The 27,425-nt window shown below is 33.2% G+C and overlaps 3 protein-coding genes across 7 annotated transcripts; 2 read left to right on the top strand and 1 right to left on the bottom strand.

Moving 5' to 3' along the window:
- The first annotated feature begins 1,906 nt into the window (after positions 1–1,906).
- On the top strand, positions 1,907–7,367 carry LOC144572213 (plasma membrane, autoregulation-binding site, misato segment II, myosin-like, tubulin/FtsZ protein). Of its 4 annotated transcripts, none has more exons than XM_078321680.1 (10): positions 1,907–2,114; positions 2,484–2,584; positions 2,925–3,026; positions 3,187–3,232; positions 3,311–3,389; positions 3,571–3,892; positions 5,000–5,243; positions 5,738–5,980; positions 6,457–6,576; positions 6,767–7,367. In XM_078321680.1, exons 2-10 carry the CDS (start codon positions 2,513–2,515, stop codon positions 7,216–7,218), a joined length of 1,680 nt encoding a protein of 559 aa, XP_078177806.1. In that variant the 5' UTR covers positions 1,907–2,114; positions 2,484–2,512; the 3' UTR covers positions 7,219–7,367. The 4 variants fall into 4 exon arrangements, with proteins under 4 accessions (XP_078177806.1, XP_078177808.1, XP_078177804.1 ...); XM_078321682.1 differs by having other exon boundaries at positions 1,927–2,114; positions 6,463–6,576; XM_078321678.1 differs by having other exon boundaries at positions 1,941–2,114; positions 2,475–2,584.
- A 1,411-nt stretch (positions 7,368–8,778) lies between these two features.
- On the bottom strand, positions 8,779–11,313 carry LOC144572390 (protein OSB1, mitochondrial-like). The gene is made up of 4 exons (XM_078321948.1): positions 10,988–11,313; positions 9,939–10,077; positions 9,522–9,633; positions 8,779–9,228 (listed from the first exon to the last, which is right to left on the bottom strand). Exons 1-4 carry the CDS (start codon positions 11,299–11,301, stop codon positions 8,927–8,929), a joined length of 867 nt encoding a protein of 288 aa, XP_078178074.1. The 5' UTR covers positions 11,302–11,313; the 3' UTR covers positions 8,779–8,926.
- A 6,268-nt stretch (positions 11,314–17,581) lies between these two features.
- On the top strand, positions 17,582–19,649 carry LOC144572388 (uncharacterized). 2 transcript variants are annotated; one of them, XM_078321947.1, is made up of 2 exons: positions 17,582–17,827; positions 18,360–19,649. In XM_078321947.1, exon 2 carries the CDS (start codon positions 18,402–18,404, stop codon positions 19,344–19,346), a length of 945 nt encoding a protein of 314 aa, XP_078178073.1. In that variant the 5' UTR covers positions 17,582–17,827; positions 18,360–18,401; the 3' UTR covers positions 19,347–19,649. The 2 variants fall into 2 exon arrangements, with proteins under 2 accessions (XP_078178073.1, XP_078178072.1); XM_078321946.1 differs by lacking the exon at positions 17,582–17,827 and adding an exon at positions 17,892–18,195.
- Positions 19,650–27,425: the final 7,776 nt, after the last annotated feature.

Here is a 27,425-nt window from a genome sequence, read left to right as displayed (position 1 = left end):
CTCCATATTAAAATGTGCTTAGAGACCAAATTTTACATTCTTTTGGAAATTGTTTATTATTTATTTAGATTTTTTTTAAATTGTTGTTTTTCAATGGTCCGGAATTATCTGAAAATAACAATTATGTACACATCTTAATAAATACTAAAAAACTTCTTCAAAAAATGATAAAATTTGGTCTCCAAGCACATTTTAATATGAAAATTATTTTGAATGGTTCGGATTGACTGTTTTGACTTTAAAATCGTAGAAATAACTTGTAAACTTCTGGTGTCAAGATGTGCCACATAAAATAGTATAATTGAGTCCATCCTCATATAAAAATCCATTACGACCTGGTACAAAATAAAAACCAGATTCATCCTTATAAATTGGGCCGGTACGGTTTATCCTAACCTGTATGAATCATCTGTTCGTGCTAGTTTTGAACATATTTCCGAATCAATGCCATACGTTTAATTTTTTTTAATGCTATTTATAATAAAAAAAAATCGGTGAGGAGAGGACTAGTGGAAACGCCTGGGCTCTTCTAGTTCTCAGGAAAGGCCCATATTTTCAGAGACTAACGGCCTTTCGTAAGCTACTGTAGATTACTCTTCTAACTTAGGGTTGCTAATGATTAAGGTTCGGCTTAAACTCGGCTTGGCTCGGCTTGGCTCAATGAGAGAAGGAAAATGATTCGGCTCTAACTCGGCTTGTTTTTAAAAAAAAAAAAGCTCGGCTCGACTCGGCTCGGCTCGGCTCACGAGCCGGCTCATATTTTTACAATACTAATGAAATATTATAATTGAATTTAGAAGAAGATAAACTATACATATAACAGAAGCTCGCGAGCCTACTCGCAAGCTGGCTCATATTTTTATAATAAATTGAAATATTATGAATGACTTTAGAAGAAGATAAACTATACATTAATACATATAACAGATGTAGCAGAAAGCTTGACAAGCAAGATTAAAGACCATCAGGTGCAACATGCCTTGTACCTACTACCTATATATAAGCGTATTAATTAGTTCTCTGTCTGGTACACTACCTTTTTCAATATGTGTACCTCTTTTATTTTACGGACCTGTTAATTTATTTCGGCTGCCACTATCAAGACTCTTTAATTACTGTACTCAAAGTTAAAACCCAAAATAGAAACAAAATGAAAATTTGAAAAAAAAATTGAAATTTAGAAAAATTTGAAATTTGAAACTTGAAATTTGAAAAAATTGAAATTTGGAATTTGAAAAAATTTGAAATCGGTGAAAAAAATATGAAAACGGTGGAAAAATCAGCTCTTTATTGGTGACATCTGCAAAAAACAATCTTTAAAAGACTGAGTTTAGATTTTAGCTGACAATTAATATGTGACAGAGTGAAATCGATGCAGTTTTTGTGAATACCACTCTTTATGGAATTGTTACGAAATTTGGAGACAACTAGGCAAGTGTGTTTTGATTGATTTAGGAAAAAATAACAAAAGGCAACAACATAAAAATAAACCTAGGAAAATAAGTAAGAATATGAGCTGGCTTGCGAGCCGAGTGTTTACGTGAGTCGAGCAAAGTGTTTTACGTGAGTTGAGCCGAGCCAAGCTTTTTTCTTCCAAAAGCGAGCCGAGTCGAGTTTGGGCTTTTTTCAGTTTCGAGTCCAATTCGTTATGAAATATTGAGCCGCTCAACTCATTGATTCGCAAGCCGGCTCGACTCATTAGCAGCCCTATTCTAACTTTTTAATACCCGTTTGGCTGTGCTAACACAGCCGGAGAGGAACGTAACGACCATGGGCCGATGGAAGATGTGCAGCCCAGAAGAGGTCCGCCGTCCAGGATGAAATTGAGAGGCCCACTCGGCCCGTTATGGATCGTACCGGCCTACACTGTCTGCTATTGTCGCCCAGTCCTCCTCTCCTGCCTCTTGCTCTCCACTTCGGCACTTCCTCTCCTCCTCTGTGTGCTGCCGTTAAAAGGAGAAAAGGTCTTTCCGTCCTCGCTCTCGGACTGTGATACCACTTGCCATCGTTGATACTGACTAAGATTAAGGAGTGGTTTCGGCGGTAGGAGTCGGCTACCTTGCCAAAGGTCCATATCAAGCTTGTCTCTCTCAAGACAATCCTATTAATTCTAGGTACTATCCCCTTGCTCTCTCATTTACGCACCTTAGATAGTTAAATATTAATTGTTAGTTGTGAACATCATCTCATTTTAGTTATAGATATCAGTTGATCAAATCAGCTAATCAGAATCATAGATAATGTTCGTCAGAACAGTAAGACTGACATAGTAATGCATACTGTTTTGCTGTTTACTTGTGTGTAATAGAAAATGAGTGCAGGGGTGTATTAGGGAATCGGAAGCTTTGCCAGGATTATATTGAAGTTTTTATTTGAAGAGTGCACACTGTAAATTACTGAAAAGATTTTAGGATCTTTTTAAAGAGGTCGACAGATGCATACTAATTATTGACGCTTTTGTAACTTTCTGTAAGTATCGTCAGAGAAATAAAGAGCCAATTGACTGGATAAAATGAAGGAGATAGTGACAATTCAAGTTGGAGACTTTGCAAATTATGTCGGCTCCCATTTCTGGAATTTTCAGGTCAATTTTCTGACATTTCAAATAATCTGACCTTTTCCTTCCTATATTTTTAAGGCTTTCAAGCTATTTTAGTTTTAAACGTTTATTCAGAATACCTTGGGTAAGAATGTTTCAAAAGATACGAGTTGTAACACAATTTACGGTTGTAATTTGTCTTGATGATCTTTCTATTTTTCAACTACTTCACCCATTTTATATGGTTCCCTGTGTAGTCTTGTTGTCATCAGTAGGTGTTACATAAGGTGAATCATACTGTAGCTAGGATGGAAGACATTTTGTCCAGTTTTATCCCTCGAACTGCTAACATAAATTAGTTGCTTTGAATAAATTGACATTGTAGGATGAGTTGCTTGGTCTTGCCGAAGATGATAGTGCAGATGCAATTTTCAAGAATAATTGCATGGATATGGATGTACTTTACCGTACTGGTCAGACTCATCAGGTATAAAAAATTTCCAATTCTATGTTTAAGAGTATAAAAATATCTGAAAATAATGTATAAAAATAAATTGAATTAATCTCAATGTCGACTTAATACCTGAAGTGTAAAAAAATGGTGATTACTTCTGTTAGTTAACTAATATTTTGAAAGTGTTTTGCAGGGTACCTACACCTACTGCCCTAGGTTAATATCCATCGGTTCCCAAGGTACTTAATCATTGCTCTTTAATCCTTTTTTTGTTCCCCTTCCTTTATGTTTTTTTTAAGAACCTCTTATCTTTTTAGGATCTCTTGGCACTTTAAGTTCTTCTGGCTCTTTATATGGTGACAGTTCTTGCTCTGAAAGATCTGATATACTGGCATGGTAAATATCTTAATTTTTTTAATATACACAGCCCTAAACTAATCAAGCCAGAGTTTCTTAAAAGAACTTTCTGATTTTGTACAGCAAGATATTCATACAGTATAAAGATTGTTATTAAAACAATAAAACATTGCTCTCCCTTCTGAATTATTTTGTGGCAAAATTATTCTATGTTAATCAGGAAAGGCGGTGTAACTAAATCAGAAGAAAAGCGTCATGAGAAAAATCTATTTCTCAAGAGCTTATCTGAAGAAGGTGAAGAGGATTCACATATTGAAGATAAGGATCGAGTAGAGTGTTTGGAAAGAGATGTTAAATTTTGGTCTGATTTTAGCAAAGTCCAGTTTCACCATAAGAGCCTGTACGAGTTGAAGGGGACATGGACTGATTTTCAAAATTTCGAGAATTTCGGTGCCGGTAAGGAAGTTCTCTCAGGCGGGTTGCATATGGAGGAGTTGAATGACAGACTTAGGTTCTTTGTGGAAGAATGTGATCATGTGCAGGTTATTTCTATTTTTGTTTATATACTTTTTTAGCAATCTATTATGAGTAGGGGTGTAAACAGATCCGGATTATTTGACCGATATCCGCCCCGAATCCACTTATAATCCAAATCCGGATTAAATGGATTCGGATAATCCCGGATAAGGATCTGGATATTTACTTGCATATGCAGAAATAACCCGGATATGGATACGGTAATTACTTGAGGGTATAAATGGAGTGGATATCCGTATATATCCGGATCCGAAATTTGATACTGAATGAAGTGGAATCACGTGGGTGTGCTTCGAAATCCGATCCAGTTATTACCAGTTATATCAGGTTTCCTTCATTTCATTTGCTTTCAATTTAAGCGGGATATTATATAAAGGGCTCAACTTCATTTTGATTCCCACAGTGGGACTAAGTTAGATCACCGGAGTCCGGAGCTTCTCTTCCTTCAGAGCTGAAATCTTAAGCTATTCCTTGGGATCTAGTACACCGAATGCTTTGCAATTATTATGTTCTTCTTATTTTTTATTTATTTATTCCATGAGATAATTAAGTAAATCAAGTCAAATTTATTACCGATTAATGTTGATCGAATATATAAACTGCTTTCTTTTCCATTTTACTTTTTTTTTCTGTTTTTTTTTTCTTAATTAATATTTGTATATTAAAGTTCATATGACTCAATTATCCGACAATTATTCGTTATCTGTATTCGAATCCGTATTCATGGATTATTCGCTCCGTACGTTTAAAGTGGATTTGATTTTACATTTTGACATACGTTTACTATCCGTATCCATGTCCGCTCACTGAAATGTGGATATGGATTTGGTATTTAGCATTATCCGCTCCGCTTACACCCCTAATTATGACACAGAGGGAGGGAGACCTTGGTGCTGAGTTTATTTTGGATTTGGATTTATAGCTGCAAAAGGGAAAATAACTATATAAGAAAGGCTATCTTCTTTCTTTTTAATATCACATTCTTTATTATTTAGTAAGTTTTATTGTAACCGGTTAATCTATTCTTCTACTTCAACATTAGACAATGATCGATATAATTTGTTTTTATTACCAACAATTTAGTTACTAAAAAACTTTTTTTGTTCTAACAGGGCATTCAATGTGTGGTTGATGACTCAGGTGGTTTCTCTAGTGTGGCTTCTGAATTCTTAGAAAACATAGCTGATGACTACACAAACATACCTGTATTACTGTACACTGTCAGAGATACATTTTCTTATACATATGCCTCAAACCAAAGAAAATCAATCGCAAGATCTTTGCATGATGCGGTTTCTCTTTCTAAGCTGTCGACCTATTCTAGTCTCGTTGTACCAGTTGGGTTGCCATCTCTTGGTATGCTTACATTTACTGTGTTATATCCGCATTTTTCATAATTGTTACAACAATGACTGTTCAAGAGCACGTACACAACCTCAAAATAGTTCCAAGACAATTTGACTATTCAGCTCTGAATTTGCAATGAAATCTATGTCATCATAAAAAAAAAAATCTAAGAATAGTAATTTTATAGGTCAGAGCAACATTTGAAATCTGAAAATAATTTTGTTAAAATTAAAATGGTTTGTTTTATCAAAATGGACTTGGGATCGAGTGAAATTCTGGTCTATACTCTATTGGTGATAGTTACCTCACTATCGGGTCTGGCACCTATGACCCAATATGTACTGGACCTGTATTGGTTGTCCACTATATTTGGTTTGTTTACCCTTTTTTCTACTCTACTTGGGGACTAATCTTAATGATTTGGCCAAATTGCTGTTATATCCTAGTGTTATATAATAGTACACATGCAAATAGATTAAACAATAATTATAAATTATTTTTAGGTGGTTTGTCATCATCTTTGTGTGCAAAAGATGAGAAAAACTTCCATTCAAGTGCTGTTTATGCTTCTGCAATACATTCGATGAGTACAGCTTTTCGGTTTAGGCTGGGAGGCCCCATTTCTAACACAGCATATGCTTCGGGGTGCCTGGATATTGGTGAAATTGTACGTAATTTGGTTGGCCAAGATAGACAGAATATGGTGGCTATATTGGATATCTCTATGCCAGCTCCTCCGCTATCAGGTATGATGCTAGCAGGAACTATATCAAATCGTATATATTTTAGCGTAGAGCCATTACCCAGTGATGGGAGTCCATGACGCTGCTATTGCGCATTTGTCTGCATCTGATGCGTGAACAGGAGCGTGTCAAAGACCGTATCAGTCGGTCAAAAGTAATTAAATATTATGGAGACACCAGCTGGTGTATCTGGTATGTATTGTATGCGAATCATGTTATTCATGCGCAAATACATATCTGATAGATGCCGGTCCATCATATACTGTCGTTCCAAACCAGTATCTGAGTAACATAGGATTTTTTCTTTTTTTATAATTGTCTTCTAAATTCTATAAACTGAAAAAAAAATACAGACATAGAAGAGGAAAAAAAAAAGAATTAAAAAAGATAAAAAAAAGGAAGAGGATTTTTCTGTTTTATTATTAGAAGCACTCACAAGTGGGTTTATTAATTTAACTTAATTTTTATTTGTGCTACAGATAAAGGCAACCAAGGAAATGTTCTAAATCGCTTTCTTTCACTGGGTCATGAAATTGGAGATGATTCTGAAGATTTATACATGGCCGAATCACTTGTATTCAATGGTGCTCTGTATTCAGGTACTTGTTTCATCTTCCAACTATTTACTCCATGCCCCTGAGAAACTTGAATATACCCACTATGCTGCCCTTGTTGGAGGAAGTAACATGTGTCATTAATTATAGAACATCAAATGTCCTAGAGCTTTCTTGGTGACATTTCAAAACCCTTTGTGCAAGCTTCCATTTTTCTAATTTGTTATGTTTTTAGGTGTCAACCGGGCTTCAATATCTCAAGTGAAAGACTCAATTTGCAGAGTGTATGACAAGGGACTAAAAGCAAAACCAAAATCATCGCATCTCTCAATCTCTCTTACCCCAATTCCAATTCCACTTTCGTTTCCATCCATTTTTCCAACCTCCACAGGCCGGCATGGTGAAACCCTAGCTGACCAACCTGAGGCGGGCCCCTCAAGGGGCCCACTTGAGGTGGAGTCAGTCCCTATTGCAACTCGGCTCCGGTCAAGCATTGCAATAAAGCCTTTTATAGAGGCCAGATACAACAACCTTTTGAGGCATGGGATGGCAAGAGGAGCAAAGGGTGCTGGGGTGCTTCGAGATTGGGGATTTGGGAAAGATGAGGTGGATGACATGGGAGAACACCTATCAAAAATGGTGCGTGTTTTTGATCCTTCATCAGAGATGACATCCGACTCAGACTAGTTCAGTCACTCTTTTCTTTTTCCTTTCTGTTTTTTTCCCGTTCTTTTTGTTTTTTGTTTTTATCTTTTTTTGGAAGAACAAGGTGTTATGTTGCAGATGGTGAGTGGCACCCTGCCCCTCTATAAGGAAGCAGGTTCAAAATTTACAAAAGCGCATAGTTTTAGGGGAGTTAAAAGCTTGGAAGAATTAGACAAGGAGTGTCTTTAGGGAGCTTTTGTATATTGGATAGAAGGAAATTTTGGCATCTTTGAATGATAGACCTTGTGTCCTCTGAAAGAAGGTTTGACAAATGTTTTTTTTAATTCTTGCCTTTCGTGAGAAGTACATGTTGATTATTTATAAATAATATAGCCTATTTCATAATTTGAGAGTTGATAGGCCTATAACCTTGATACAAATTCTATTGTTGTTTTTCGGAAATAAATCTAACTGCTGAAGAGTGAAGATGGAGATGGGAGTTGCGCTTCAGTTTTGCGCAAACGGGTAACAAGTAACAGCTCACGTAAATTCTTAGTGTACTTTTTAAGTTTAATGCTATAGCCCTACGGTCTTTTCATCAAAAAGAAAAGAAAAACAACTCGCATGCACGATATCAATTATCTGGGCACAAGTTATGCACCTTTTGCTTCATCATAAACTTGTTTGAAGAAATTTTTTCGAAACAAATATTTACTCAGGATGCGAACTTTGAAGATGGACACGTCGTTTATTCTGTATGTGGATGTTATTATATTTCTAGGACAGTTGACGGCTCGATTGCACGGACGTTTAAATCTCTACGTGCTCGTATTTAACTATTATTTATTTTACAATTTATTTAATTAAATTTTTCATTTTAATTAAAAGTCCTCATTAAATAGAAATTAAAGAAGTGAGTCTGCTCCTAATATAGTAATATTTATAAGATACTAAATCATACTTTATGACAAGGAACTTGACTGACATCGAGTTAGTTCCAGCCTTACAGGGTTGAGAGCAATTATTAAACTTAACTTGATATGACGACAAAACAACATTTTTAACATAAAATGCATTTATAACTTAATAACCAGTATAAAATACAACTTGTTGATTAACAAACTATAATAGTGGCAAGTCTTTACGTGTCTTCATTTATTGAAATTGCTCCATGATTGCCTCATTGATTAGTAACGCACTTATTCACATTTACTTTGATGCGTAACCAAATTGATATCGACCTTTCTGTTCAATTAATGTTGCTGTGCATTAAGATATAGATGTTGATTCCCCCTCCCTGACTGATGATTATCAATTAGTTAAATTATACGAAGACATTTGGTGCGCTGATTGTGCAACTTGACTTTTGTTTTTAAATTTTTCTACATCATTTAGATTAAACTTATAATTACCTTTCAGTTTGTTAATAGTAAAGGCGAAACCAGATGCAAATCAGTATCACCGCAAGTTAATAGTAAAATTGAAACCAATTTCATTAATTTTGATGCAAATAAAAAAGTCCAAGAACTACTTGAATCGTGTGATTATATATATGATATATCACTGTAGCAATTTGACCCTTATTTAACTAGTGTCCTTTAATTTTTGTGTACCTAAAGTAGCAAGGACATTTTTCCTAGAAATGACTTTTCTATTGCTATCTTACATTTTCTCATATTGGAAAAGTAAATTTGTTACTTCATCCTCTAATAGAACAAACACAAATATTTGCTTCATTTTTTTTTTCTTTCTATAAGTGATCAAAATCTTGCATTTTCCATCCAAAAAGATCATGATCATCTTTTTTTCGAAATAGATTAATGTCAGATACTTTTGAGTCGTACAAATTCAGTTGCTTTTTCACCCATGGCGGATCATCAAATTTAATCCACAAGGCTTCACCAGTGCTCTTGTGCCTGAAATCAGGGCGATTTGAGAAACCCTTTGTTGCTCTTTGGTCCCGCCATTCAAAAGGATTTGCAAAAAATAGTTGCCAAAGTATAAGCCGATCTCTTATCCATTCTTCTTTGTTTACATCACATGAACCAGAATCTGAATAAGAAAACAGCAATCAATTTTTAATACGCCAAAGTCTTTTAATAATAAGAAAACAATTAGCAAATTTGAACTCATTGAAAAGGAAATAATTTGCGCTAAGCATCAGCATTAACGGGTAGTACCAGCTTTTTTTAGCTTTCTGAGATACAGTCCCAAATTAAGTCTTAACTAAGCTTTAATTCAGGCAGAAAACATCAATTACTATACAATATAGTGTCATTCTTTCTTTAAGGTTTATTAGAAATATAGATAAAAAATGTGGAAAGACACCAGAACAATGTACTCACTCATAGTTGAGGCAGCAAGTGTCATTTCTTCATTCTTCAATTCGTCATTAGTTTTACATGGAACTTCATTTTGACTACGTGTTCTAACAAAATTCAATTGTTGTACGAGAACCTAAAACATAATGAAAGTAAGTACATTACATGACTGGTCTAGATTTAATTTTTGGTCCTCGTAGTAGAAAGCTTGAATCACATCATTTTGACCCATTCAAAAAAATATGCTTCAACTTCAAAAAATTTATGTTTTTCCAAGTTATTTAGCCATTCTATTATGTTTGATAATAAATAGATAGACTAAACAAAACTAAACAAAATTCCTAGCTTTATGAACTTCAAGGGCATAAATGGGAATTATTTGAACCCTAACAGACCAGTAATGCCACTTTGATGTAAGGAACCAAAGATCTGGGTGCAAACCTTGTAGTGTACATGATGGGTACAACTTGAATAGATCTTCTTGTAAGAGCATAAATAGCCAGATATATAAACATATTGTTCCTTTTGTAGATGTTGAAGTGAGATTCGCGCAAGCTCTCCCATCATAGAAATACAAATCCTGTTCCATTTGTTGGATTAAGTGCAGTACCATAGAGGCATAAAAGTTACTCGTTGGAATAATTAAACAATAGCAGCAACCAGCTTAACAAGTTTATAAGTATTAAGTTCTGTAGTTTTTATTTATCTGAGCACAAATTCTCATAGCATAAAGCAACCAACTTATCCAATTCATGTTTACCATCCAAAACCCACAAGTACATAACAGTTATTCTAAATTTACAAATTTACAAATACCATATCTCTCCTTTCTTATGTGCTCGTGCAAAATGAAATATCAAATTTGGCTTACTGCTACATCTTGGGGTTATATTAATGTAAACACTGACTTAGAAACTTTGAAAATCATGTTAGACCCGAAATATAATGTTTTCAATGGATGTCAAAAGTAACCAATTTGGTACTAATTTAAAAACTGTAATGACCAAAATGATACTTTTTGAAACTTTAAGGACCAAAAAGGCATACGAATGATCAGTTGCGTATACAGGATAATTAGCAGGGTGAGACATAATTTTATAATTATTTTTAATATTAAGTATATTTTTTTTAAAATTATGAGAAAAAAATAGAATTAGAAACATATTTTGGAGAAATATTTTCAGGGGTAGGCAAAATTTTGTAATTTTTTGTGTTCTAAGTATACTTTAATAAATTTTTCTGCAAAAGTATAAAAATAGAGATATATTTCTTACCAAAACGATCCCTTTAAAACCTTTAGGATAAACTGGTAAATGAATGATACTTTTAAGGTCCATTTGTGTAATTACTCGTTATGTTATTTTCGAATTTTGGAACAGTACACCTAAAATTTGATAAATCTTACTATATTTCATATAATTTAGAAAACATGAATATATCAGTATCACTACAATGATGTATTAAAAAAAAAAGGATAAAACAGAACTCACTCGAAAGGAGAGGTCGTCTGATTTGTGAGAGGTCCCTTGACTTTTAGAAATGTAAAAACGCCACTGTTACTTTCGTAGACCCTCACTGGCGCGATTATTTGCCCGATGAAGCTGCAGCAATTTGGATTCACGTTCCGCCTCTTCACCGTCGGAGGAGGCCGGAGCATGGATCTCCTGCCCGAGATGGACTCCACGTTAGCGGCGGCTCCCCCGGGTGGGCATCGAACGGCTGAGAAGAAGCGATGGAGGCGCCGAACTGGATTGCTGCTCCATTTCAGCATAACTTGTGGGTTTTGGGTTTCGTATCCCTTCATGAAGGTTGAAAACAGGAGAAGATCGAGGGAGGGAGGCTTAAATGGCGGGAAAAGAGGCCCACAAGGGGCATCAGCCCATTAGCTTTCAGCCCAATTATAAAACAAAGGTATTCATCGTCCAAAATTCATTTCTGCTGCTGCTGCATTTTTGTTGCTTCATTTTTCAATTAAAGAAAAACCTGTAAACAAGGAGTGAGAGAATCATTAGGGATTTAGGGCTCCATTTTCTTTACATTTTGATTAATTTAATTTAATTTTCTGAAAACGCAGGCAAGAATTTTTTTAACAGTTTTACAAAAATGACATTTGGATTGTTCCGAAATCCGAACTCATTCAGCTGTTTCTTGGGTGGAAATCAACAAGGTTTCTTGATTAGCATTTTATTAATATTGAAGGCAGTATCTAATTCTATAATTATTTAACTAGAAAAAAAATTCTATTAAAAAATAATATATTTTCATAAAAAAAATAAACTAATAGACAGAATAATTATTCAATAACATCCATGAATGCTTTAAAATAGTTTCAAAAGAAATGAAGGTACATGACCAATCAATTATCAATCAATCAAACAGTTTCTTAAATGATATTTATAAATAGAAAGAAATCAGAACCAATCAAAAAATGACAATCTGACAATCAAATAAGAGAATTTTGAAAAAAAATTTAAAAAAATGGGGAAAGAGGCATTGGCGAATATGTGTCTAAACAAATTTAGATTTCTACACTTAAAATACCATAAAAAATATGCATAAAATAAAAAGATGCAAACTATTTGATTAGAGGACTGATATTGAATACAAAATTTTATCTTTTTAATCATAGTCATAGGTGAATCATAATATCTACATGCTTAATAAGAGGAGATATGACCGAGCTCAACAGATATAATTACTTTATGTTTCCTAAAAAAATGTATTGCTTTCTCCAATCTTCACAATAAGTATTAGCAGTGTGTAAACAACTTTTTATTATTATTAAAGAGCTTTGGTACATTTCAGCATCTTTTAGATGCTATTTTGATAATTGAACACGTGTTTTTTTGAAGAAAGACAAGTGCTTGTGTCACTACACTAAATTTGCGATTTTTTTAGTAAACAACTTAAAATAACTTTCTATTTATGGGAAAATAATACAAATTTGAGTTTTTCTTTATATAAGTATATAGTAAGCTAATATTTCGTTTGCATATGAAAATTTTAAATAGCAAATAAAAACAATCTAGGTTATATCCACTCTGCGTACAATTTTTACAACCTGATTTAGGGTAACTCTTAACGTATATCCACTATGTATGGTATTTTTGTTGATATCTTTGTTGATTCTTTACTTATTTAAATTACTTAAATAATCAGATTTTTTTTTTCTTTCTCTCCTTTTAATGGAAAACTTTTTGCTACCAAAATAAATAATTGATGCTGATTTTCAGGACGAAGGAAAGTCCTGAGTTTGATCCTGATCCTAATTTTGATTTTTCTAAATATGTTTTAATATCAATATGTTTTCAATTATCTCGAAATATTAACGAATCTCTAATATTCTAGATGTATTATAGCAGAGTATGAATCTATTTCCAAGATTATCATTGATTCTAGAATTATATTATTGTACAAAGACTACATCTAGCACACAGTTTGTTTGTTTTTTGGTTCTGCACACAGTTTGTTTTAGATATTGTGTTCTGTGCGAAAGACGTTTGCTCAAAATCCAACTCTAATTTATTATACGAAATAGACGAGCCTAATAAATTACCCGCCCTTCTTTTTAAAAAGTTTTTTTTGTCACTATCAAATGATTTGATATTTAATAATTTGAAAAGTTTTTAAACCATTAAAATTTTGGATCAAGTTAAATACATAACATATTTAAATTAAGTAATGAAGAAAGACATCTGCAATTTTAGTTTTTAATTCATTAATATTTTAAGTAGAGTCCAATTAGATGCCTTATATATTTTATGCCTCATTCATGCATTTTATTCTTATCTTCATTTTTAAAATTCAAACAAGCGATCCGAACTGTTCAACATGATCTTCATATTAAAATGTGCTTGAAGAACAAATTTTTATATTTTCTGAGCTTTTTTTTAATCATTTTTAACACCTTGTTTGGATGGAGGTGAAGAATAGAAGAGAATAGAATAGAATAGAAAAGAAGATTAACATATTGAATGATTAATGAAGAAAAATAATTTTAAATTTTCTTCCCGTCTTATTTCTTGTTTAGTTAAATAAAATTTAGAAGGTTAATTAGAAATTCGGTGGCTATTGTAATTTTGTGACAAAGAAACTTTGATGATAATTATAGGTAAGATATAGGGTTGGGTATTTGTGTCATTTTCTTTAAAAATATTTACAACAATTTTTTTTTCCATCTATTACACCTCAAATTGGGAGGTAAATCGATTCTAGTGATTACAAACATAAAATGTTAAACATTTTCCCTTTTGTACTCTTCACCTCCGACATAATTTTATCAACCAAACACGATTCAATGAAAAAAAAAATTTCTTTCCATCATGTTGGTTGTAGCAATAATTTTTTTCGTCTATTTGACTAATTTGCAAAACATACAATTACTTGAATTTTAAAATTTCTTCTATTTTAGATCATTACATATTCAAGTCAATTGGAATGACAAAGTAGCTGGCTTGAACTGAAGAAATCATGAAGACATTTATCAAGAATTTAATCTGTAATATTTTAAACTTGGTAAAGTGTGTTTGATGTTGTTTCAACATGATACAAATGTTGGTAACGTTTGTAAAATATTATAACGATTTAGCCTGTAAAGAAACACCAATGACTTGATCAAAACTCAGGAAATATCATAAAACGTTATAACGTTTGTTGAAAACGTTGTAACGTTTATTAAATTTCAAGTTTCAAAAATCATGTTTTTGAGCAAGTTTTTACAGTGCAAATCGTTACGTAACATTTTATAAACGTTGGCAATGTTTTGATCGATCTCACAGGAAAAGAAAATCTAAATTCAAACTGAGCTAAAACGTTGTAACGTTTTAAGCCAAAAAACACCTTTTGGTGCTGTCTCTATAAATAGGTCTTAGGGCTTCTTTCCCAAGCTATCACAGCCGACCCTAACTTTCTAAAAATTGATTTTCTGTGAGCTAAAGTTCCTCCATTGTTGATTGAGCTTAAAACTTCAATATCTCTCAAACAACCTCAAACCCACTTCACTAATCTTGAGTTAGATTAGATTAGAGTGTTTCTCTTGAGAATCTAAACTTTGAGACTTCGTTCTCTACTCTAATTGGCCGTGTGACTTCCCGTTGCTTTGTAAGGGCTCACCGATTCACAAGTTGTAATCCTTTCTCGTTGGGTATAGAAAGGCGCACTTAGAAGAGGTTGCGACGCCCTGGAGACGTAGGCCTTTGTTTTGCCGAACTCCGTTATCACCCCGCATGTCAAATTTCTCTAAACTCATCTATTTACTTTTAATCGCATTTATTTTCAGTTTTTAAAGTGATTAGCGGTGCATTTAACATCCTTCCTCTACACTCCATCCAAACAAGGTATGTATAAAGGTAGATACAAAATCACTGTTTTTCAGAAAATTCTGGACCATTCAAAAACATTAATTTTGTATCTATCTAAAAAAATAGTAAATCTTTTACAAAACATAAAAAATTTGGTCTCTAACACATTTTAATATGGAGATTATGTTGAGCAATTCGGATAGATTGTTAATTAGAACCTTGAAAATCAGAGATAAGATGAGGCACGAATGAGACATTTGAACCTTACTCATATTTCAAATATAGTAAATAGTGTGTGTATAAAGATGAATGTACACTAAAAATATTCAAATTTGAAAACTAAAAAGTAAATATGTTTTCTATCCTTTATATATATATTTTATAAAAATTTGTGTGAAAATTCATTTGTCATTTATTGAGGGATTAGATAAATTAACGGATATATATAGCTAGCTTTCGTGATATTTGATGGTGTCCAAAAATTCTTAGATTTACAAATATCTTAATCATAAAAAGATGAATGCATGTCTAATTGTATTTTGTCAAGTTCGAGGTAAGTTTAAATATTAGTTGACACAATTGTTCATATTTTTCATTCAAACTGGTAAAAGAATACCCACAACACGTACTGACGTTCTTTCTTTAGATATATTGATGTCGGTGCAAGAATATGAGAGAAATTTAACCAATATTATATAGTTAATTAGGCCTTCTATAGAAACAGCAATTAATGCTGTGTTTTTCCACTTATATAAAGAATTTTTTTTTTTTTTCTGGAGACATATATGTTCGTATGTGCACATACTATAGAAACAAGTTATATAGATTCGTATGTGCACATATTCATAATTAACCAAATAATTCAATCCCGTCAATCCTATTATTACGTTCTTATAGTTTGCACAAGTAGCTAGGACGCAGTTCAAATTAATGAATCAAATTAAAGCAAACTTGAAAGCATGCTATTTTTAAATAGTGTTTTAGCATTTAGATATGATGTATATAAGATTTGAAAGAATGGTCAACATGATCCACAACTTTTCAAAGTGAAAACAAATTGATATATAATAATATAGAGTAGAACTAGGGTGCTCCTAATTAAGTTCATTAAGTTTCTTTGTGAACTCAATTCTAAAATCTATCAGATTGATTTTAAATGACGAATCCAAACCGTTGAAACTCATCTACCTTATGATCGAGTGATGTGTTTACATGAAAAAAAAAATTAAAATTTTGAATTAATTTAGTATAAAGTCAAACGGTCAAAATTAGAAGGTTTGCAAATTAATTAAGTTTAATGCATTCATTTATTGATTTTTTTTATCACTTGATTTTATACAAATTAAATCGAAAATTTAAAGTTTTTGTATACAAATTAAATCGAAAATTTAAAGTTTTTTTTTATCACTTGATTTTATACAAATTAAATCGAAAATTCAAAAGTAGTGTCAACGGTTTGAATTTGTCATTTAAAATCAATCTGTTAAATTTTAAAGTTAAGTTCACAAGAAGACTTAGTGAAGTTAAAAACACACTAGTTCTACTCAATAATATATATACACAGAAAAATAATGAACAATTTTTTTCTAGGTTAATTGTGATGTAATAATATACAATAGAATTACTTATATCTAATAATTTTTTTTGCAAAGATATAATATTTCAAGTAGATTGAAAGAATACGAGACGTACGGCCGTACGCTGAGAACATATTCACTCTGACAATAAACAAATCCCCTTCAAATTAAAGAGCAAAAAAATTTAAGATGTATACAGGTTGACCATGCAATATAAAAGAGTATTCTGGAAGTGTTTTCTTTTTTATGTTTATCCAGCAGATTATTAAATATTTTTACCTTTACACTGGACTAGCAATATATATTTGAGTTTTGAACTGGGCATCAGAGCTGAAATTATACTATTTTGCTTTGAAATTTAATTATTACGCAAGTGGCAGTACTGGGACCGGAACAAGCCAAACACTAGGAACCAAACAGATAAAATCTGAAAAAGTTATACTTCTATTTTCTTTAGAGCTGCCAAATTTATATATATATATAATGACTAATATAAAAATGTTTGTTATTGAACTCAGGAACAAAAGGTTCGGTTCTCTGATTTTTAAAGTTTAAACAGTCAATTCAAACCGTTCGATATTCAATCTATGTTAAAATGTGCTTGGAGACCAAATTTTACTTTTTTTTGGAATTTTTTTACTATTTATTAATATGATTTGAAAATCACTATTTTTATTAAAATTCTGCACCATTGAAAAACAACTATATTTTTCAAACCATCTTAATACATAGTAAAAAAATTTCAAAAAAAATATAAAATTTGGTCTCCAAGCACATTTTAACCTAGATTGAATATCTAACAGTTTGGATCGACTGTTTGAACTTTGAAAATCAGAGAATCGAACTGTTTGTTCTTGAGTTCAACGTTTGTATATTAGTCATTCTCTCTCTCTATATATTAATATGATAATATGAAAATTTTAGTTTGTATTTATTGTCAGCGAATCAATTTTAATTCATATATTTTATAGGTAAATTAATCACAAACAATACAGCGTTGCAGATAAATAAATTTGATGGAATTGTTAAGATTTTACCATGTTATATATCACATTTCCTAATCAAATCCACGTGGTGACGTAGGACACCTAGAGAGAGAAAGAAGCTAGGGAGTCGTCCATTAAATTCCAGCTCCTCATGATGTTTTAAATTATCTTTAATTCCAGCTCTCATCTCTATATAATCAGCGCACTTCTTTTTTCTCCTCAATCCTTAAATTAGCACCCATTTAGTAAACTCAGAGCGACAATATTTTAACCAACAATCCAGTCTTGATTTCTTGATATCATGGGACTGATCAATTAGCAAATTTAACAAATCTTAAATTAGAAATTTCTCTCTCTCCTCTTTCTTTCTCTCTACTTGGTCGTCGCCTCCGCTCCCATTGGGATCTCAAACCCATCTCTTTTCCCCTCTCTCGGCGCCGCAAATCCTTCCGAGCTACCCGCTCCAGGTTTCTTTTTTTTTCTTGCCTTTTCTACATTTCTCTGGGTTTTTTTTTTGATTCAAAACTATTTGTTTCTTCCATCTCGTTCTCTCTTTCATTTGTTCTTTCTCTCTTCTTCTTTCCCCTTCGCGGGGGAAAGAAGATCTTCTGAATTCTCTACTCTCAATTTATATTAAAAACATCTGATTCCGACCCGGTACTGTCCCTTCTACCGGACCGAGATGTAATTATAGCAGAGAGATCAAGAAATATAAGACAGAGAGAAGAAGAAAAGGCCGAGAGAATAAATTCTAACTTATTTACCATTTCTTGGTTCCTGTTTAACGCTGTATGCCAACTCCGGATCCCCAAAATAATTAAAGAAACGACAAATCGTAAGTCTGTAACCCTAACCCTAATCTCAAGTCATAACCGAACCCTAATTAATAATTATATATCCTATCCCATCAGTTGCATTTTTCTCTTCTTTTTTAAAATTAAGAGATCGCAATAATACTCATTTTAAAATTTCTAACTTTTCTTTCTCTTGTATTTTCAGCAAAACCAAAATAATATACATCAAGAAAGACGGTGGGATGACATGGCTAGCCCGTGTGCCGCGTGCAAGTTCCTTCGCCGCAAGTGCACCAACGGTTGTGTTTTTGCGCCGTATTTCCCTCCCGACCAGCCGTCCAAATTCGCTAATGTGCACAAAATTTTTGGCGCAAGCAATGTTGCAAAGCTTCTAAACGAACTCCCATCAAATCAACGTGAAGATGCCGTCAATTCGCTAGCCTATGAGGCCGATGCACGGATAAATGACCCGGTATATGGCTGTGTCGCTTACATCTCAGTTCTTCAAGTAAGAATCAAGGAAGTACAAGACCAGCTCATGTCCGCAAAGAAGGAGCTCTCGGATCTCATTAGCCCATCAACTTACTCTCCTTTTCTTCATCAACCAAATCCTCTGATTAACCAAAATCGTTTATCAGGTTCCACGTCATCATCCTACATGGCAGGGTCTTATGGGTTGCCGAATGTGGGGATCGGTATGGACCTAGGCCTTGGGAGCTCCGCTCCAATGCCATCGCATCCTGTAGTTTCGTTACGAGATGCGGTTGAGGCTCAGCAGCAGATGCTAGCGATGGAAACATTGAGGGAGCATAACATGATTAGGTTCAATGCTACTATTGAGGGTATGAGAGGTGGTTACGACGGTCATTTCAATACCAATCCAGCACCATCCATGCAAGGTCAAGTGGTGCTGGTTTCACCTCAATCAGCTCAGATACAAGTGCAACATCAGCAACAGAATCCACCGCCTTCGGTCCAACAACAATTGTTCGACAGTGTTTTCCTTGCTCGACCATTTCAGCAACAGCAAGTTCAATTGCAAATGCAAGCTCAGCAGCCAACACAGCAGCAGCCTCAAGTGCAACCACAAGTACAACTCTACTTGGAGCAACAAATGAAACAGGAACAACTACAAACGAGGGTTGGGAGCGATGAGGGGAGGAGTTGCATCAGACCTAATTCTTTACCTTAGAGATGGATATCCGGTATTTTATTTGTATCATGAGATATTTAGGTCCCGTAAGTTTTGTGAGAATTGTACCTATGGAAGTATATAAATATCTTTTGCATCTACTCATCTTCTCTCAGCAAATTTCAAGCCAACCATCAACTTCAATTATTGTTTTGTGCTATCTTTTTATGTTATTTAGTAAGTAGAAAATAGTTTCTGCACTGGAATAGAAATGTTAATTAGCCTTTTTCCCCAGTTGTTCTTGTTAGAGGAGAATTTGTAGTATGGTGTTTTGAGTGTATGGATTATGTAGTATTTCTTGTACACATGTTTAGTCCAAATGCAGTAGCTAAAAATTATGATCAAATTGCAATTTTCCATGTGGCATTACTAATTAGACACATCGATAATTGAACTTTGGGAGGTGTATTTTATGTCAATAGGAATTATATATTTTTCTCTTTTGTGACTTCCAAGCAAGATGGAACAAGTATCTAGGTCAAAATGCGCAAAAGATTTATTGTTGTGATGAGAACATGCCCACTAATGTAGTTTGACAAAGATGAAAAGAAAAAAAATATTTACAGAATTTTCTAAACATGTTAGGTACTATTATTATAAAGATAGTCTATAATGCAAATTAAGCACAAAAATGTTGTATGTAAATAGGCAAATAGCTCTAGATAATAGATAATGCAGTGAAATAAAAATACAAGAAAAATGTAGTATTCATATATATCCCTAACCATACACCTACACGCTCTCAGGTAGAGGAGATAATCTTTCGTTTTCCCAGATAAAACAACAGATCCATTACACAGACCGTTCATTATATATATGCTAGCTAATAGCTACATTAATGTAAGTTCGTAATAATCGTCAGATCACTTTAACTATTTCACTATTATACTATGACTTTATTATTATCATAAATTTAACACTGCAGTCATTAATTGTTCCTTAACACAATTCACTGCAGGTTAAAGTTAAAATTTCTCCATTTCGTCCTAATTAAAGGTTATATGACATAAGTTCCAATTGTCATGTCTTATGTGAAACATATATAAGTGATGCTTTATAATTAATGAATGATACTTGTTTGTTAATATTTGATAATCAGACAACTCTAACAATTTAAAAGTTGATACATATATAATAACCAAATGGTTGATATTTGTTTGTTAATGGCTATACTTAGACAAGAGATGACAGTATTTTGATCGTTTTGTTGAGCAAATTGAGCCAATTGCATCATCTTGATTGAAAATGGATCTGCTATTAACTCCGCATGGGGTCGAGAAGGTATATGACAATCCTCTTTTTTTTTTTTGAAAACTTGGTAGTAGCTACCAAGGTTCGTGAGGGCAAATCGAACTCTCGATCTTTGGGTATAACAACTCTATGACATTTTTCTAGCCAATTGTGCTACCTCCCCTTTCAGGTACATGACAATCCTCAATGCTCGTTTTATCTGTCATTTTGGGAATCATGATGTTGTTGTAGAAAACAAATTAAAGAGCAATCGGTGGAGAGGCATAAGTTAATATATGTATCCGGGGCACAAATAACCATACCTATCGAGGACTTACGTAGAGGCACAAGTTCTTCATATCTAAAAAATAAAAATACAATAGCGCATCCAAAATCCGAGCTAGATCGTTCTCGACTACATCTCTGGCTGCATCCAATTCATGCATGCATTATACGTGTCGGTATTTTAGTCATAATTTTCTCATTCTGACTCTAATTGAGATGATTTATTATTTTTATTTTAAGGTCAGCAACAAATTGTCGCTAACAATATATATATTGATAAGAAAATGAAAGTATTTACAATAACTAATTGAGGTGATTTATTAACTGCTGAAATGCTTAGATCGAGTTCTTCAACATAAACACATAATCTTAGGTACATATTTAGCCTTTCACTTACACAGATTTGAACTTTAACATCTGTTTCTACATGCAAACAATCCAAACAAAAGGGATGCATATTTTTATTTGATTTGGATTGTAACTGTCGGATCTCATCCCTCTATTCCGACGTAGCATTAGCATCCCCAACCAGGGGCGAAGCTAGATTACGGTTGGCAAAAATCTCTATGGTACAATTAAAAAGGAGAGCATATATAGTTGCAATTTTTTTTTTATGGTACATGTCATTATTTAGGAGTTTTCATATAAATTGATCAATTTTAAAATTTAATTGAGAAATCGGTACATACACAAATTCAAGCGAATTTCTGACCTACCTACTACCTTATGTTCATATTTCTTTTCTAAATCGCAATTTAAAAAAAGATTGACATCAACTAAGTAACAGTTAAAAAAATTAATACATGCATCAATTTAAAAAAATAAAAATTTGTATCAATTCTAGTTGACAAATTGGTACTCAACTAAGTAACATTTTAGAAAAAAAATAGTGCACTTTCTAAATTATAAATCACATCAAAAAAAAAACTAGCGTTAAGTTTGAAGGCAATACCAATGAGCAATGTTCTAAATAGCGCGCTATAGTGCCGCTATAGCGTTTTTGGAGACCAAACGCTATGCTATGGCATTAAAACACGCTATTTGCGCTACAGACGCTATAGCGGTAATAGCGGTAATAGCGGTAATAGCGGTCCGCTATAGCGTATAGCGTGTAGCGCAAATAGCGTGTAGCGCAAATAGCGCGCGCTATGCAACATTTGCTGTTTTTTTTTTTCAATTTATATGAGCTTTAAAATAAATAAATGGTGAAGATATTGTTTAATTTTGATGAATATTACATTATATCAAATTCAGGTCCGCTATAATAATTTTTTCATTTTGCTCTTGGTTTTTTTTAACTGATGATAAATCAAATAAATAATTGCTAAATTATGGAAATTTTAGAGACTAACAAGAATTTCTTCAAGGATCATCTGTTTATTTTACTAGAAGTATGATTTTTTTTTTTCAATTTCTAGGTTATTTTGAAATTTAAATAGAAAAAAGATAAATTATGTTATGATGTTGAAGATATTTTAAATAGAAAAAGATCGATAGTTTATGATATTAGTATTACACTATTACTATAGATATTTTGAGTCGCAATTTGGACTTTGTATTGGTTCAATATGAATATTATAATTTTTTAATCAATTTGATATTATTTATTGTTCTATGAGACTAAATAATGTTGATATTTAGTACAAATATATAATATAATTTTTATAAAAATAAAAAAACGCTATTTGGGATAGCTTTCGCTATTCGCTATAGCTTTTTCTGGAGGCTCCCCGCTATGACGCGATAAACGCTATTTAGAACCTTGCCAATGAGCAAAGTCACGATTAGAAAAAGAAATTAGCCACGTCGCTACCAATCACATCACGTCACGTGTATCGATCACGTGACGTGACTGTCCTCCACCATCTTAGTCATGTCACATCATGTGATATGCAACGTGATCGATTTTTTTTTTCAAAATTACATCTCAATTATAATTTATTTTGTAACAGTTTCATTTTATTTTGCATTTTGTTATTATTTTCTTTGAACTAAGTTAAATTTGAAACAAAAATTAAACGATCAGTCACGTCACATGTTGTCACAGCATAATCACACATGATGTGACTGTGCTCCATCATTTTAGTCACGTCATATCATGTAAAAATAATTTTTTGACACATGTAAAAATCAATTTCAACTAAATTGTATTTTTTTATAAAACAAGAGAATTCAAAAACAAAAATATATCTTCCGACAAATTGAATTATTTAATTAAAGAACAGGACATACAAATAAAAATGATATGTTTAATATTTTTCTTACAACAAAAACAATACAATAAACAACAAAAATACTCACTAATTATTTCTCAAATATTATTATATTATTATATTTTATATAATTACCCTATAGGGTAACGGGTACGAAATAGCATTTACTCGTACCCTTACCCATTTAGCTAACGAAGAAAAAATCCTTATCCATACCCATACCCAATAAGCTAACGGAAAAAAAACCTTACCCATACCCATCTTATCGAATACGGTACGGGTTGGGTAAATGGCTAAAAGGGTATCATTGAGGAAAGAGGGGGTTGTCCGATGGCCATCGGACCACTTTTGTGTTCGATGGGTTCTCTCACCGTCAGATCTGCTTTATGATTCGTGTGTATGGATTTTAAAGCAGACGCGGAATTGAGGGCGCGAATCCTAAAGCAGATCCGACGGTGAAGAGAACCCATCGAACACAAAAGTGGTCCGATGGCCATCGGACAGCCCCCTCTCCCATCATTGAGACCCCTAGCTAACCTCTCATTTCTTATACCGTATTCATTTGGAAACACAAAACAGGGTTTACCGTTGTTGATATTGTTGTTAGCGTCACCAGTTTGGATTCCTTCATGATTCATTGTTTATTTTATTGGCAGTAAGTCTGCAATCCAACGCCTTCTTTTCTCTGTCACTGGGAAGAAAATAAATATAAAGGTTCCAGACCCTCTGAAAGTATATTCAATACAATTCTCAATCTGGTTTATTGAAGTAATTTAAGATACAATAAAAATATAAAATGACACTAAATTATATAAACCAAGAATTATCTTAATTTCTTCATAATGAAAACAACCGATATCTCCGTGACCCATGCATGATCTTCATTAATCAAGATGTTCAAGAAGAAAATTAAACTCATCAGATGACATTTCTCTTTATTCTTGGTGCTACTAAGTTCTAACCCAAATGTCATGCTTTTTTTTACAAATTGTATATGAAAATTATATGAAAAATGTACTTCTAAGTTCTAGGTACACTTAAATCCAAGCTTCTTACTTTCTATTGGAGGGGATATAATAGAGCAGAGATACTGATAAATAATTATAAACACAGAACTGGTTGGCACAGAAATAAAGGCAACGAGATCAACTTCTGACAGAGATATATAGAAAAGTCGTCAGCAAGAGCAGTTGCAGCAGTGATGAGCTGCAGCAGGTGCAACAGATATATCATACGCATTAGCTCATTGGAGAAGTATCCAATAAGACGATTGTCTATTTACTGCATTTTTTTTTTGAGTAATCACATCAACTAGCTAGGTTGATATATATGCACCTTCTAATTAAGTAGCAAGAAAAATTAAGGCCTTGCTCCATCTTTTAATGAGTTTTTTAGATTATAAGGCAATATTTCTGAGGATGAATCTTGAACCGGTGCACGAATCTTGAAGTAGCGTTAGCCATTTGATGTTGCACTACGATGTAGTCGCGCGCACAATACATAATTTTATTCAATATTTGATAAACGACTCAGATCAAGATCGACTTTTATGATCTAATTAAAATATGGACTTGGCTATTACCATTCAACTTGATCGTTCTCGAAACCAGCTTGTAGTCGATCTAGTGACAAAAAATAACATTTAAGTAATTAAATAATTATGAGGTATAGTCATAATATCAACTACAAATGATATCAATAACAATGATGTTTACGATTCAACAACAGTTATACTACAATAATTTGTCTTATTCACGAGGATAAAAGTATTTAACAATGTTGATATCCTCACGAATACTCTCGTTGGTAATAGAAATACACTCGAAAATAACAATTTATGTCAGCTTATTCTCAACAATATGAGTATTTTAGATAATTAAAACATTAAATATGCAAAATAATAGATATGTATTGACAATACTGACGTAAGAATTATAAGGAGATGAAAATAATTGATTATTATATTTATGGTAATTAATAGTGATAATGGATTAATGGGGATGGTATGACAAAGATGGCAACCATATAGTTACAGAACTAACAAGATTACAATGAGGCTTTGCAAATAAAATTTCATATAGCCAATATTTTACTATTACTACTGTTGCTGCTGCTACTACTACTGTTGTTGTGGTTGTAATTATTATTGAGTAAGGCTTAGATGCTATGGATAATATATATAAGCCCTTCCGTGCTATGGTCTCCACTACAGCAAATCCCACTTTCTGCGACCGTTTTTCCAGTCGCAGAAAGTATAGGCGCCGGTCGCAGAAAATCAAAAAACGGTTGCTAATACTCCGGTCGCTGAAAGCATTGTCGCAAATACCCTCCTGATGACGTCACCGGTCGCTGAATGACGTCATCCGGTCGCTGATAATTTTTCTGCGACCAAATTTTTTGGTCGCAGTTGTTTTTTACTGACGTCATGAAAAGATATCTGAGACCGGTGAAACCGGTCTCTGATACCTAAATACCGGTCACTGATACTTATATCAGCATTTTTTTGTATATTTTGTTATTTACATTTCTCCATGACATTTCAACATACAACATTACATCAAATAACATAAATAAGACAACAAATGACATATAATTCCACATTCACATCGATCAAACAATAATATCAAATAATAGCTCAATTCGAATATAATATCAAATAATCATAACATACATAATAGCTTGATTTGAATTTAATATTAAATATCGTACAACAATTCAATATTGACATACAACATGATATCATATAACATAAATAAAAAATCATGACATACATAAACACACATTGAGTTCTCTCCGAGCATGATGATCGGCCATGAATCTAACAAATGCAAATGATAGTAACACCAATTAATAAAGGGTACCAATCAAGGAGGACTTATTGCGAGAAATTTAAGCTTCAAACGATAAGCCGATTGATGCAATATGGTCCTGCGCATGCTTCACGAAAAGGGGCGTAACTTTTGATCTGTCCGTCGGATCGGGCTGAAATTTTGACAGGAACTTCACAGCCCAAAACTGGATCCGAAAGGAATCTATAATTTGTTTCGACCATTCGGGCTCAGATTCGCGATCCGAGTCTTCCTTCATGGACTTTTGGACCTTTCTTTATAATTTTAGAGTTTTTAGGGTCTTTTATGTCTTTTTTATGTATTTTATGTTTTTAGGGTTTGTATTTAAACAGACGTCATGTCTTTTGGCATGGTGTGTATATGTACAGACGTCATGTTTTTTTTTAAGTATTTTATGTATTTTATGTTTTTAGGGTTTGTATTTTAAACCTCAGCTTGTATTGCCTAATTTAACCATCGATTCTTCATTTTAAATCCAATTGAACTGACACAAAATCCTACTTACATGCATTAAAGCTATTTATTTGACTAAAATTATAACTACCAAAACCCACTGCTTTATACAATCTACAATACTGGACGGGTACCATTGGTACCAACACTGCCACCACACAAGCAACACGGCAGCAACAAAAATTAGAGACAGAGTTACAAGAATCAATGCCGCGTAACACCCAAAATCAAGTAATTCAATCGTGTCGGAAAAATCAACAATCCGCACTCGATTTATCAAATCCAATTCTACGAATCATCACGACAAACAAAGAAATCAGCAAGGAAAAGAGAGAAGATACCAGTGTCGTCGGTTCACGGCGTGCGGTCTGGGCGAGTCGTTGGTGGTGCTGGTCGTGAGTCCAGAAGACGGCACGGAGAAGAAGGCTGGTGCTGGTCGCGCGAAGAAGAAGACGGCGAGGAGGAGAAGACAGCGCGGAGGAGAAAATTTTCGGGGAGGCTAGGGTTCTGGCGGAGAAGAAGAAGGGTTTTGGCGGAGATGAGGGTTCTGGCGCCTTTTTTTTCAGCGAAAAATTCCAGCGATTTAAAAAAAAAAAACTTTCAGCGATCGGCGATGGTGCCGGTCGCTGAAAAGTGTTGGTCACCGCTGATTTTTCTTTTTTCTTTTTTTTTGGAGAAAAATGACTATCAGAGACCGACGTTAGCACCGGTCGCTAAAAAATCATTCTGTTGTAGTGCTCAAAAACCTATTATTGTATAAATTTCAAATTTCAATCTAAGTAGTTCAATAAATTGTTTATATAATGAACTTGTAAAATACTAATTTTTACTATTTTTTATGATTTATGAAAGATGGAAAAAATAGCCTAAAATATTGGCAATTTTCTTTTATTTTTAAGTCATTTTTTGCCATCTTTCATAAATCATAAAAAATAGTCAAAAAATTCTAAAAATAGTAAAAATTGGTATTCAACAATTTCATTATATAACCAATTTATTGAGCTACATAGATTGAAGTTTAAAGTTTATACGATAGATTTTTCAGGCCG

The sequence above is a fragment of the Carex rostrata genome, chromosome 20, assembly GCF_964058835.1.
Source record: "Carex rostrata chromosome 20, lpCarRost1.2, whole genome shotgun sequence".
NCBI lineage: Eukaryota > Viridiplantae > Streptophyta > Magnoliopsida > Poales > Cyperaceae > Carex > Carex rostrata.
This window is presented reverse-complemented; position numbering and strand designations above follow the sequence as displayed.

Excerpts from the sequence above, each read along its gene's own strand:
- LOC144572388 (XM_078321947.1), top strand. The coding sequence starts at position 18,402 with ATGGCTAGCCCGTGTGCCGCGTGCAAGTTCCTTCGCCGCAAGTGCACC.
- LOC144572390 (XM_078321948.1), bottom strand. The coding sequence starts at position 11,301 with ATGAAGGGATACGAAACCCAAAACCCACAAGTTATGCTGAAATGGAGC. Across the intron at positions 10,078-10,987 it reads CAGACGACCTCTCCTTTCGA|GATTTGTATTTCTATGATGG; the intron begins GTGAGTTCTGTT and ends CAAATGGAACAG. Across the intron at positions 9,634-9,938 it reads CCCATCATGTACACTACAAG|GTTCTCGTACAACAATTGAA; the intron begins GTTTGCACCCAG and ends ATTATGTTTTAG.
- LOC144572213 (XM_078321680.1), top strand. The coding sequence starts at position 2,513 with ATGAAGGAGATAGTGACAATTCAAGTTGGAGACTTTGCAAATTATGTC. Across the intron at positions 2,585-2,924 it reads CCCATTTCTGGAATTTTCAG|GATGAGTTGCTTGGTCTTGC; the intron begins GTCAATTTTCTG and ends TTGACATTGTAG. Across the intron at positions 3,390-3,570 it reads AGATCTGATATACTGGCATG|GAAAGGCGGTGTAACTAAAT; the intron begins GTAAATATCTTA and ends TATGTTAATCAG.